General features: G+C 42.1%; 1 protein-coding gene across 1 annotated transcript in view; it reads left to right on the top strand.

The window, feature by feature from the left end:
• Positions 1 to 12,462, top strand: part of LOC117818917 (citron Rho-interacting kinase) — a 61,031-nt gene that overhangs the window by 10,512 nt on the left and 38,057 nt on the right. The window contains exons 3-5 of the mRNA XM_034692058.1: positions 350 to 448; positions 3,854 to 3,997; positions 4,272 to 4,391. Of these exons, the coding sequence (XP_034547949.1) occupies positions 440 to 448; positions 3,854 to 3,997; positions 4,272 to 4,391 (273 nt within the window). The 5' untranslated portion in view covers positions 350 to 439. The remainder of the gene's footprint in view (positions 1 to 349; positions 449 to 3,853; positions 3,998 to 4,271; positions 4,392 to 12,462) is intronic.

Genomic DNA, 12,462 nt, shown 5'->3' with positions numbered 1-12,462 from the left:
CTAAATGCTGCAAAGTGCTCTGCTCATGGTGGATTAAGATGAGATCAGACTGAGTCCTGTCTGTAAGATGGGACTGGATCTGATCCTGTCTTGATGTTGGGTCTTTGGTAATAACAAAACATAGAGTATGGTCTAGACCTGCTCTGTTTGGAAAGAGTCTTCAGGTAACGTTTGTTGTGATTTGGTGCTATATAAATAAAGATTGATTGATTGATCGATTGATTGATTGATTGATTGATTGATTGATCGATTGATCGATTGATCGATTGATTGATTGAAGACTATTAACTGACAAGTTTCTCTCTCTTCCCTGTCTCCCCCCCTCTGTCCATGGTCTCCTCTTCTGCAGATTTGCGACTACATCCATCAACTCTTCGAATCAGACCATCTTCATTGAAAAAACTACATTAAACTCATAACAGCCAGAACTGCCGGACACATGTCACAGGTATTACTCTTCACACAGTAAGACTCACCATGGTGTAAGTCACATGGTACGCAGAACCAGCTGACTGTTTGTCAATTTGGCTTCACACTTGTGAAGATTGTGTGTGTGTGTGTGTGTGTGTGTGTGTGTGTGTGTGTGTGTGTGTGTGTGTGTGTGTGTGTGTGTGTGTGTGTGTGTGTGTGTGTGTGTGTGCATCTCAGTAAACCAAGTCACCCTCTGACTATTTGTGATCATGCAGCTATCCTTCTGGTCGAGCTCTTTAACACTTGCTCAGCACCAGGAGGAGAGAGGACGCCTTTCTAAACACAGAGCAACTTGTGTCTCCTTTTCACACATCAGGTGACGTTACAGTTAAAAGTGCAAGAAAAAGAGTGTGAGGCACTGAGGTGGTTCAGAATTACATGAAAATGATGCAGATCCGATGAATGTTATGTTGCAACCAAAGTAAGATAGTTCATTTGCCATTTACAACAATCATCAGTGAGTAAGACATGGACCTTTGCTTTTTCATTGTGAAATAAAAAATACGCAATTAGACAAAACAAAACAAAGTGCTCCAGGATGATTGGACGTAATCAAAGCCGTAATTAAACAAACACACAGAAGAAGAAGAAAGAAATCAGTGCACAGGATCTGGTCCTTTGCTGTTACAGAGAACATGCATAGTTCAGCCTTTTACTCCATTAATACATTGGATTATTTTTTTCTCTTTATAAATATTATTTTTGTTCAGTAGTCATTTTATTGACTACATTTTTTTAAACAGAGTAATTAATTTGAAATAAATTGTCCACTGCAGTGAAAGCATCATCACCGTGTGCTCATGAATAGATTCTTACAAAAAAACGTGCAAGTAACAACACAATGGATCCAACACACATACAAATATACAAAGGCTCGATTGAGTTAGATAATACAACAAACAGGAATGTAGTTCATCTCTTCAACTCAAAGGGTTGCACATGTGATTTCATGAAGAGAAGGGATTCAGTGAATAATGTTGGATTTCAGTCCAACGTTGACCCTTTGCTCGACTTTGATGCAGACTCGTTGTGAACATGTGTCTGCCCTCTGACTGTGTCAGTGCCAGCGCACAGTGTAAGTACCCTGACAGTGCAATGACACATCCAATTGTAGCTTCAATTGAGACAAATGACATGTATCACACACACACACACACACACACACACACATGAAGAGAGAGAGAGAGAGAGAGAGAGAGAGAGAGAGAGAGAGAGAGAGAGAGAGAGAGAGAGAGAGAGAAAGACCCTAACCACATCACGTGATAACATTGAGAGATGCTGTATGGGTGACACCATCGTTCATTAATGCGTATAAAATATGTAATACATATAATATGTAATGAATATATATGTAATGTATGTGTATGAATCTTATGTGCTTTGGCAACAACATGTCTTTGTTCATGTCAATAAAGGAAATTGAATTGAATTGAATTGAATAGAGAGAAAGAGAGAGAGAGAGAGAGAGAGAGAGAGAGAGAGAGAGAGAGAGAGAGAGAGAGAGAGAGAGAGAGAGAGAGGGCCAAAAAAAAGCTTTGTTTCTACCTCGTTTCAGAAAATCAGGAATCTTTTTCTTCCAAGAATGTGAAAAATTATAAAACCCCAGACTTTCTCTTCCTCCCAGAAGACTAAACAAGCTAAACCCTACTGGGAGAAGAGAGCACGACAGCATGAGACAATCCTGCTTGTCACGAAGCAAGAGATATTTCTTTCTCTCTTTTCATTGCTTACTTTAAATTTGATTAGTTACACTGCATAAATTCTACTTTGGTATGTGTATTTGTGTATCTGTCAATAAATCCAATTGAATTGATGACTATTATGGAGAGAGACAGAGAGGGATGGATTTCAGATGTATTATATTGTGTTTGAGATTTCCTTCATATAGGATGGTGGCTGGGAAGTGCAATGCAAATTTACAAAGAATGAAACACTTTCACAAAGTTGACGACAAATTTGCATTTTGGGAAACATTTTAAAATTTTATGAAACTAAATTACGTTAGCAAAACACTCTTACCAAGGACAAAACTAATTTACATTTGAGAAAACAAATTTACAAAATCAGAAACACTTTTACAAGCAACAGAATTTTTTTACCAGACCCGAAACAAATGTACAAACTGCAGATTCTGACGGAAAAGGAATGTACCAAATATGGGAAGTGGCCCAGAAGTGATCGAGTGAGCAGTTTGTTTTTGCGGAGAGAAACGGACTGTCAATCACAGGTCTTTCTGATGTGTCCTTTCAAAATAAAAGCCAAACGAACTTTGAAAAAGTAGCGTTTATCCTGGATATTTTCAATCAGAGATCATGAACAACTCCCAGTTTCCACCCACTCATTTCAGTTCAAATGGCTGATATATTTAAGATTTAAACATCAGATCAATTTGTTTTGGCCTTGGTAAAAGTGTTTTAATGTATGTTTTATAAAATGTAAAAATGTTTTCCATCCATCCATCTATCCATCCATTTCCTTCCGCTTATCCGGGGTCGGGTCGCGGGGTTGCAGTCCAAGCAAATTGACCCAGACATCCCTCTCCCCGGCGACACTTTCCAGCTCCTCCTGGGGAATCCCGAGGCGTTCCCAGACCAGGCGGGAGATATAATCCCTCCACCGCGTTCTGGGTCTACCCCGGGGCCTTCTCCCATTTGGACGTGCCCGGAACACCTCTAAAGGGAGGCGTCCGGGAGGCATCCTTATCAGATGCCCGAACCACCTCAGCTGACTCCTTTCGACGCGAAGGAGCAGCGGCTCTACTCCGAGCTCCCTCCGGATGTCCGAGCTCCTGACCCTATCTCTAAGGCCAAGCCCAGACACCCTTCGCAGGAAACTCATTTCAGCCGCTTGTATCCGCAATCTTATCCTTTCGGTCATGACCCACAGCTCATGACCATAGGTGAGGGTTGGAACGTAGACCGACTGGTAAATCGAAAGCTTTACCTTCCGGCTCAGCTCCCTCTTCACCACAATGGTCCGATACAAAGTCCGCATCACTGCTGACACCGCACCAATCCGCCTGTGGATCTCACGCTCCATTTTACCCCCACTCGCGAACAAGACCCCGAGATACTTAAACTCCCCCACTTGGAGCAAAGTCTCACTCCCCACCGAGAGAGAGCAATCCACCGTTTTCCGGCAGAGAACCATGGCCTCAGACTTGGAGGTGCTAACTCTCATCTCATGTTTTCCAAAATGTAAATTTGTCTTCAACTTTGTAAAAGTTTTTCATCCTTTCAAAATTTGTGTTGCACTTCCCAGCCACTCTATCAAGAGAACCTATGAAAAAGCTAACTGCTCCATTTCTCCATGGGTCCTATAGTGGCTCCTGAAACACACTAACCTTTAGAGAGGTGGATCCATGCTTTGCTCTTGTTTTCAGGTTGAGCAGGAAATCTCACACGTCCAGAGGAAGATGTCTGACCTCGAGTCAGTGCTGCAGCAGAAGGATATAGAGTTGAAGGCCTCAGAGACCCAGAGGACAATCCTGGAACAGGACTTGGCAACCTACGTCACAGAATGTAGTGTGAGTAGTGAAAGTACAGTGCACACAACATGTAGCATGTTTTATACAAACATTGTTTTTATTTGGATTGTACTCTCATGGATGCAGGAGGCTCTACAGATCATAAAGGAAAAACTGAGGTGAAGAATATATATTGGAGACATGAAAAACAAACAACTTTTTAAAGTATTTTCAACAGAACTGAACAATACCTCTTCTGCCATGTTGAAGTAAACGGCATTAGTCTTGGGTTGTGGACCTTGTCTGATGGGACTTGTGTATTTCTTGGTCTCAGAGTCTAAAGCGCAGCTTGGAGCAGGCTCGAATGGAGGTGTCACAGGAGGACGATAAGGCCCTTCAGCTCCTCCATGACATCAGGGAACAAAGCAACAAGCTACAAGAGATCAAAGAACAGGTAGGATGGCATTCTGTGTGTCCTTGTCGGAGGTCATTGCAATGAAATATAAGTTGTGTACTCCCAATGTTTTGGGCTCAGAACTGAATCAAGAAACATGATGAAGCCAAATCACTGAGAATTCTTTATGATGGCAATCAGGGTCGAGTCACCGAGGCTGAATGTGAGGGCTGTAGGTGTTGATATAAACGTGATGTTGGAACACGACCACTTTCAGCTGCAGTCAGTGCAACTTCAAACTCCTACAGCATTCTTAAAAACATCCATCCATTATCTTTCACCGCTATGGAGCCTATCCCAGCTGTCATCGGGCACAAGCTGCGGCACACCCTAGACAGGTCGACAGCCAATCACAGGGCCAACACGGAGAGACAGACAACCATTCACACACACACTCACACCTACAGGCAGTTGAGAGTGATTAATCAACCTAGTGTGCATGTTTTTGGACTGTGGGAGGAAGCCGGAGTACCCAGAGAGAACCCACACATGCACTGGGAGAACATGCAAACTCCATACAGAGGGGAACCTGCCCGGCCGGGGATTCAAACCAGGAACCCTCTTGCTGTTGGGCAACAGCACTCACCACTATGCCACCATGCAGCCCTAAAAATTGCCATATATGTCCATAATCATCAGCTTTTGTAAAATCCTGAACATGATTATGATGCAAGATATCTACAGTCTCCATGAGGCTACGGAACCTGTTTGAAAGTGGAAGGAGGACTCTAACTTTACAATGAACAACCATTGACTTCCATCTTTTAATTATATTTGAAATGTATTTTCTATATGAACGATAGAGTAACACGTTTGGACTTAGTGGGTTGTATAATCTCTGGATCTGAAGTGTCATCTCTGTCTGTAGATTGAGGATTGCTTCAATGCAGAATGAGACCTGAGCTGTGTTGTACTTGCCACAGTTAATTACTCATTTCTGAGATGACGGTTCTGTGACATGTTACGAGTGTTGGCGTGTATATTTCTTCATGTGTGGCAGCACCACACGCATGTTGCTCACAGTGAGGATTAAACTGTTACAAGATTGACAGTTCAGGACAATAAACACGCAGCATGACAAACCCGCTTCTTGGCATTATGCACCATTTTTTCCCACAAAAAGGTAATAGAAAGGCAACCTGTTTTCCACAGCCTACACTCGTGCTGCTTACCAAGCACTGAATACATTGTGCAATGGTTGCTATGGTGATGAGAGCCATATACCTACGAGTGAAGAGAGCACTGATGCAGTGGGCAGGCTGTCGTGATGAGGAGCTGAGGCCTTGGTTCATGCTGCTCGATGAACAGAATTTTTTGATCATCTTGATGTAATGGCTAAGTAAGAGGGTGTTTAACGAGGACGTATCCAGCCCTGATATAGAGGAGTCTGACACATTTCATCCCAACACACCCTCAAGGAGGATCATTTTAAATTCAGTGTTTAATAACCTGTACTGGGAATACCTTTTAAAGAGCACGATTTTTTAGAATAAAGTTAACATCACAATAAAAAAAGATTAAATTAAGCTGAAATCATTCCTCTTCTTTCACCTTAAAAGTACCTCTCCTTTTGTACCTGAATAAATCCACTTCACTTCGGGGTCTTGTCTCACTCTGTCGGGATTGTGTTTCCCATGACCACCTGCTAACCTTACATTATCCCGCTTATTACCTGACTACTAACTTAAAATACAAACAGGTTGGTAAAAAAAAAACTTGAATAAAAAGATTATTTTATTGATCTAAAATGATTTATGTGTACAGTTTTAAAAAATGTGTTGATTTAACATGAAACTGTCCTCATCCAGCTCTCCTTCTTCTCTGAGCTCTGCGGTTCCCACACCTTTAGAAATAAACAAGGCAAATGTCACAACTTTGAACCCTGCTGCTGTCATCACCACCGCTCATGGTGTAACTTTATTTGTAACGACCAGGGCCCATATGCACGTCCAGCCATTACACAAAGGGGACCATTAGTCTTAACGTACCGTCATTGAACGGCCCATTTGTCCGTAGCGCTAGCAGCATGCACGACTGCAAATAATTGGCCAATTAACTAATTGTGCCATGAAAGCGACGCTGGTGCAAAACGTCATATGTTCAGGGAACATGCTGGAAAACCACTATCCAACTAATCCGAATTGCGCTTGCCTACTACGCATAAACAACAATAAACATGGCGAGCGGTACCGGTGTGACTGAGAGAAGATCAAGAAAGAAAAAAAAATTCAGCGGAAGAAGAAATGAACATTTTATTACAAGAATATAGAATGATCAAACAGCTGTTCTCAGGAAGTCAGTCGTCAAAGATAACAAACAAGTAGAAAGGGAAAGTTTGTCTTCAGATCTTGAACCGGGTAAATGCATGTGGTGTTTCTGAGCACACAGTAGAAGACTTAGAAAATAAAATAAGCAACATGAAAGCAGCTTTGCGCAACAAGCACCGCCACCAACGTGGTCCAGGTGGAAAACTAAACATGCTTAAACAATAACTCATAAGCACGATGTCCGCCATCCTTTAAACAGCATAACAGGTGTGGTAATCCTGCTGTTAGCACCTGTAATGGTGGGTTCTACCGCCATTAAATGTAATGCTTTGTTGGGGCATTAACCTGGCTCATGCAGACCGCTAATCCATTTCTTTTTCCCCATTAGTACAAACGACCTGTATCCATCGCTAATGGCTGGACGTGCATACGGGCCCAGTAACGTAAAGTTTCTCTCACCGGCTCCACTCGTTGCTAACATTGCTGGACAGGATCCAATATGTAGGCTCAATGTCCGTAGCCTGCGGATTTAGCATGCTATCGGAAGCTAACCTTTCAGCTATATTGTTTTGATGCTAACAGAAACTTACAGTTTTACCTCACCTTATGGTCTATGGTGCCAACAAGCAGAAGCAAAATGTGCCGGGACACTTTTCCAAGGATTGATTTGACATGATGTGTGATAGGTTTGTCTCTGGTGTTGCTCATGTTAATGAAAGTTAAAGTTAGGTGGTTTGACCAATCAGAATCATGCATCTTGGAACAACTGTAAGATCATTAAAGTTACTGTTGGTAGAAATGGTGTAAAAAAAGGTTACTTTTTTTCTGCTGGGTTTGGAGAAAAGGTCATAACACCAATCGGTACTCATCGGTAGGTAAAGTAATTTGAGACTATCGCGAAATCTCTGTGTTTGCCAAAGTCTTTGTATAAAGCAATGTTATTATTCCCCTCGTTCCCGTTATGACGGAACAATCATAGCTAATCTCCAATCCTCCGTCCTGATTGGTCGAATGGCGGCCCCACTACGTCGCCCTGATTAGCTGGGAAGCCATTACTTCCTCATAGATCTTTTATGGCAGGGTTACGGGAGCAGAGAGGGAAGGGGTAGTGTCGACATTTGAAAACTTTCTCTGAAATGATGTTTATATCACGACTACCAACAGCAGCTTTAATAAAGCCGTGTAATAAGAACAGATAACAAACAAATCCAGCATTAATGGTAGTTCAATCAGGAGAGACAAGTTAGTGAAGTAAAGATAATATTTATTTTACAAAGCTTGGGTGATAATGAATTCATGAGGTTTCATAAGTGCCAAATCTGTTCCTGATTTATTATCAGTCTCTTTGGAGCTTGAACTCTACAGGGAGACAGAGTGATGGAAGGGTGTCTGCCCTGAGCGGCAGCAAAATCTACCCCCCTGTGGAGTCCAGACACTGGTGCTGGAGGTCTTTCTGATGAAGATGTCTGAGGCCGATGACATGAAGGCGCTGATCCAAAATGCAAAGACTAGGTGTGATGAGATGGTTGATGAAGCCGTCCAAGGTTGATGAAGCTGCAAAATCTGCGCTGTGATGGGGAAATGGAGGGTTGCATGTATGGAATGAATGAATGTACTGAAGGAAGAGGGAGATATATTTAAAATGGGAAGCAAAGAATGACCACATGTGAGTGAGCAAGTGAACTGAACAATAAAATAGCATGCAGGGTAAAGTCTTCTTGACTGAACTTATACAAGAGCTTCATTATACTGTGTGGAAACAGTCTTTGTCTGAGTGATCCCTCTGAGCTTTCTCCACATGCACAAGATTTGAATCTTGACAGAGCTTGATAAGACTTGCTAGATGTTGCTTCAGCTATATCTCAGTTAAAAAACAAACATTGTTTTCTGCAACAGTACTTTGGTTAGTGTTGACTTAACATTGCAGCAGAGAAGATAAACCCGGTATCTCTCTGAAACAACCACACATAGAAATATCCAAACACATTTAGACTTTGCAGCTTTACAAAAAAAGGACTCACAGATAACCTGTGCAGCACTCTGCTTTCCTCCTTGTCGTCTCCACACACCTGGCTGTTGTGTACAAGTAGGCGTGCTTGTTAGTGTGTGTTTTTTTGGGGACTTACAGAAATGGCAGCATGCAAACCCTGTAAGAGCTTCATCTCGTGTTCAGCCCTGCATCTCATTTGGCTGGTTCTGAGGACCTTTGGGAGCCCTCAGGAGCAGCTGACAGATCCTTTTCCTCAGTAACAGTGCTATGCTAATGTAAACTTCATCTTGTATGGCTGAGCCTGACAAGCGTGGTTTAACTTTTTATTCACCCTGACACTTGAGTTCACAGCCTCACACAGCAAGCAGACAGGCTAATGATGTTAGATTGCATGGTTGATACGTTTGGTTCATTAACTCAGTCTATGTCTGTCACGCAGCTTCTCACATAAATGTCAATATTTGTTTGCCTGCGGGTTGTTATAGGAAAGTTGTTTTATTCATTCATTTATTTAATGTCAGACAGCATCGTTAATTTTTTATACATATTTATTTATGCATCCTATTTTGCATTTTCATCACCTTTTATGTTATAAAATAATTACGTGTCACATAATTTGCCAGCTGTGTTGTCCTATTTTGAGTCTATTTCTATCCATGGTGACAACATCCTTTTGTAACATTCAGAAACCTGGCCAGGGGAATCTCACTCTGTACGTGTCGGCATTAAACTTACAACCCTTTTCAAAGCAAACCTTGAAGAGAGTAGTTATTTAATTGGACTGAAGCAAAAATGTGTGATGTGTTTCACCGGTTTTACGAGGATAGTTTTCTGCTTGTGCATATTTTCTGGCTCTGTGTTCCCAGCGGTGCTTCCCAGCAGGGTATTTACACCAGCCAAATCCAGCATTTCATCTTGAAAAGCATCTGTCACCCACGCTCTGTCATACAACTGCAGTGTTTATCATTCTCATGCAGGAGCCATGCAATGTTGGAACAACAAACAGCAGAGATTGTTGATGGATTTATTTTCAGAGTAAAGCGATCCATGCCAACGCTAGTGAGTCCTGCAAACACATTTTAAGAGACGACTTCACTAGGAAACACAGCACTCTGTGGGCCAGTGGTTCATGTGTATGATGTCAGATAGTATGTGATGTACACGGCTGCATCATGTTGAGATTTAATGATGCACAAACTGTCTGAGTCTGGACAATAAAAAGCTGTTCACCTGTACATCAGCCATCACTTCTATTCAGCATTTGAGCATTTGACCTGTCAGCCCTGAATACACAGGCCCTGCATTTACACCATTTGGCAAATAGATGAAGTGCCGGCTAATTGCAGCTGGCCTCAGATTAATTGGAGTCAATGTGCTTGGTACTGCCAGGTTAGCTAGCACGACGGCTGAGGAAGAGTGAAGAGAGAGAAAAATGCAAGCAAAGACCTTGTAATGGAAAAAACAGCTCTGAAATTTTAGATTAATCATATCCAGGAGACAAGAGTTGGTACAAAAAGGTGTAGACATACCGACAGCCCAAAGGGATAAAAGCTGTAATTAAGAGTCTTTTTTGATTCTTCTGTTTATCTCAAGTCAGATCCTCCTAACAATGTTACAATGTTACAATGTTACAAAGTCATTTAGCAGACGCTTTTATCCAAAGCGACGTACATACGAGAACAAGAACAACACAAGCAAAGATCTAGACAAGAGGAAACAAGATCAGTAAGAGTAACAAAGTGCCTCAAGTCCATTTGGGTGCAGGTACTGCCAAGCAGTGTAAAGGCAATGCACAAAAGTAAATAAGGAATTTTTTTTTTGTAAAATAAGGAACATCTACAATGAAGCAACCAAACCATTTAAGACTTTCCGTAATCATCATCAACAATTAACATCACCAAAATAATGACCAAAGTACCAAGTGCTGGGTCACTCAAGAGCTGAACACAGATTCCCAGAGTAGAGCAGGACAGTGTGAGTCAATTGTAGCTGGACGACATGATCTGCCACCGGGGACAACAGTGGAGAACAACCTAGCTAAGTGCATAGTGCTTCTTAAAGAGCTGGGTCTTTAGCTGTCTTTTAAAAGTAGAGAGGGACTCTGCAGATCGAATGGAGTTGGACAATTAATTCCACCATTTAGGGGCAACAGAAGAGAAGAGTGGAGCTAGTGATTTTGAGGCCTTGTGTGCTGGAAGCACTAAGCGCTTTTCAGAGGCTGAGCGTAGCAGGCGAGAAGGGTAGTAGACCTGGATGAGGGGTTCCAGGTAAACTGGAGCGGTTTTGGTGACTGCTTTGTAAGTCACGATAAGAAGTTTGTATCTGATGCGAGCTGCAACTGGAAGCCAGTGTAGCGAAATGAGCAGGGGAGTGACATGAGCTGTCTTAGGCTGGTTGAAGACCAGACGTGCTGCTGCGTTCTGGATCATTTGCAGAGGTTTAACTGTGCATGCAGGGAGGCCTGCCAGTAGAGAGTTGCAGTAGTCAATGCGTGATATTACAAGAGCTTGAACCAGGAGCTGTGTTGCGTGTTTTGTTAGGTACGGTCTGATCCTCTTGATGTTATAGAGGGAAAAACAGCAGGACCGAGCCATCGAGGCAACATGAACCTTGAAGGTTAGCCGGTCATCGATCATGACACCCAGATTTTCTTAGTGGGCATGAGGTTTTGAGATCCAAACTGGATATTGATCTGTGGGTCCATAGTGGGACTGGCTGGAATGATAATAAGCTCAGTCTTGGACAGGTTGAGCTGTAGGTGACGTTCCCTCATCCATTTAGAAATGTCAGCAAGGCAGGATGAGATCCGAGCTGAGACAGTTGTGTCGTCAGGTGGGAAAGACAGGAAAAGCTGTGTATCATCTGCATAGCAGTGATAGGAAAAGCTAACAATATCAAACATTTGATACTAAAATGGAAATGTTGAAAGTGAACATGCAACTTGATCAGATTGAAACGTTAACATGGTCTGATTTACAGTATGAAGTTATTGATCAGTTATTTTTGGGGGTGGCATTTTGGCCTTTAATGGACAGGACAGCTGAGGAGAGACAGGACTTGTGGGGAGTTGAGAGAGGGGGAAGACATGCAGCAAATGGTCAGGGCCAGGAGTCAAACCTGCTACCGCTGGGGTAAGAACTATAGCCTCTGTATATGGGACACACGCTTAGACTGACACCCCCGGTGCCCCTTATTGATATTTTATGAAAAAAATGTGTCATTGAAGACATGAAGCCAAAAAGGTTTGCTTTATATATAGAACAGGGTACTTGGTTGTTTGGGGTTTGATCAGACGGACTTCAAACAATATTTAATCTCTTTATATACTGGGAATGTTTGAATTGTTTTTTACCTAATGTTCATCACTTTGACGTTTCATGTTTAGTTTGGCTAAGGCTGATGAGACAGTGGATAAAACATGTTCCAGGTTGCACTGTAGTGACATTACAGATCATTACTGTGTGTTAGGTAGATGAGACAGTCTCCAAAACAAACCCTGTGAGTTTTTGATTCTTCTTGTTTTGGTCTTTTTCTTTTTAAGTTGTAAGCGTTCTAAAAACTAGATCAAAATCAGATCTGTACATGTTTATGTTTGTGAGTAACTTGTTCTCGCAACAGAAAGCTTGAACTGGCTAACAACATGGATTCATGTATGGCTTTCTGTCCCTAAGACTAGGCTGAAAACCAGGGGTGGCTGTGCCTTCTTGGCAGTGGCCCCCAAACTGTGGAACGAGCTGCCCCTTCATGTTAGATTGTTTCCAACATTAACGACTTTTAAACCCCGACTTAAAACATATTTTTACTCCTTGGCTTT

The sequence above is a fragment of the Notolabrus celidotus genome, chromosome 9 (genome assembly GCF_009762535.1).
Source record: "Notolabrus celidotus isolate fNotCel1 chromosome 9, fNotCel1.pri, whole genome shotgun sequence".
NCBI lineage: Eukaryota > Metazoa > Chordata > Actinopteri > Labriformes > Labridae > Notolabrus > Notolabrus celidotus.
The sequence above is the reverse complement of the archived record's forward strand: the minus strand, read 5'-3'. Positions and strand labels throughout refer to the sequence as shown.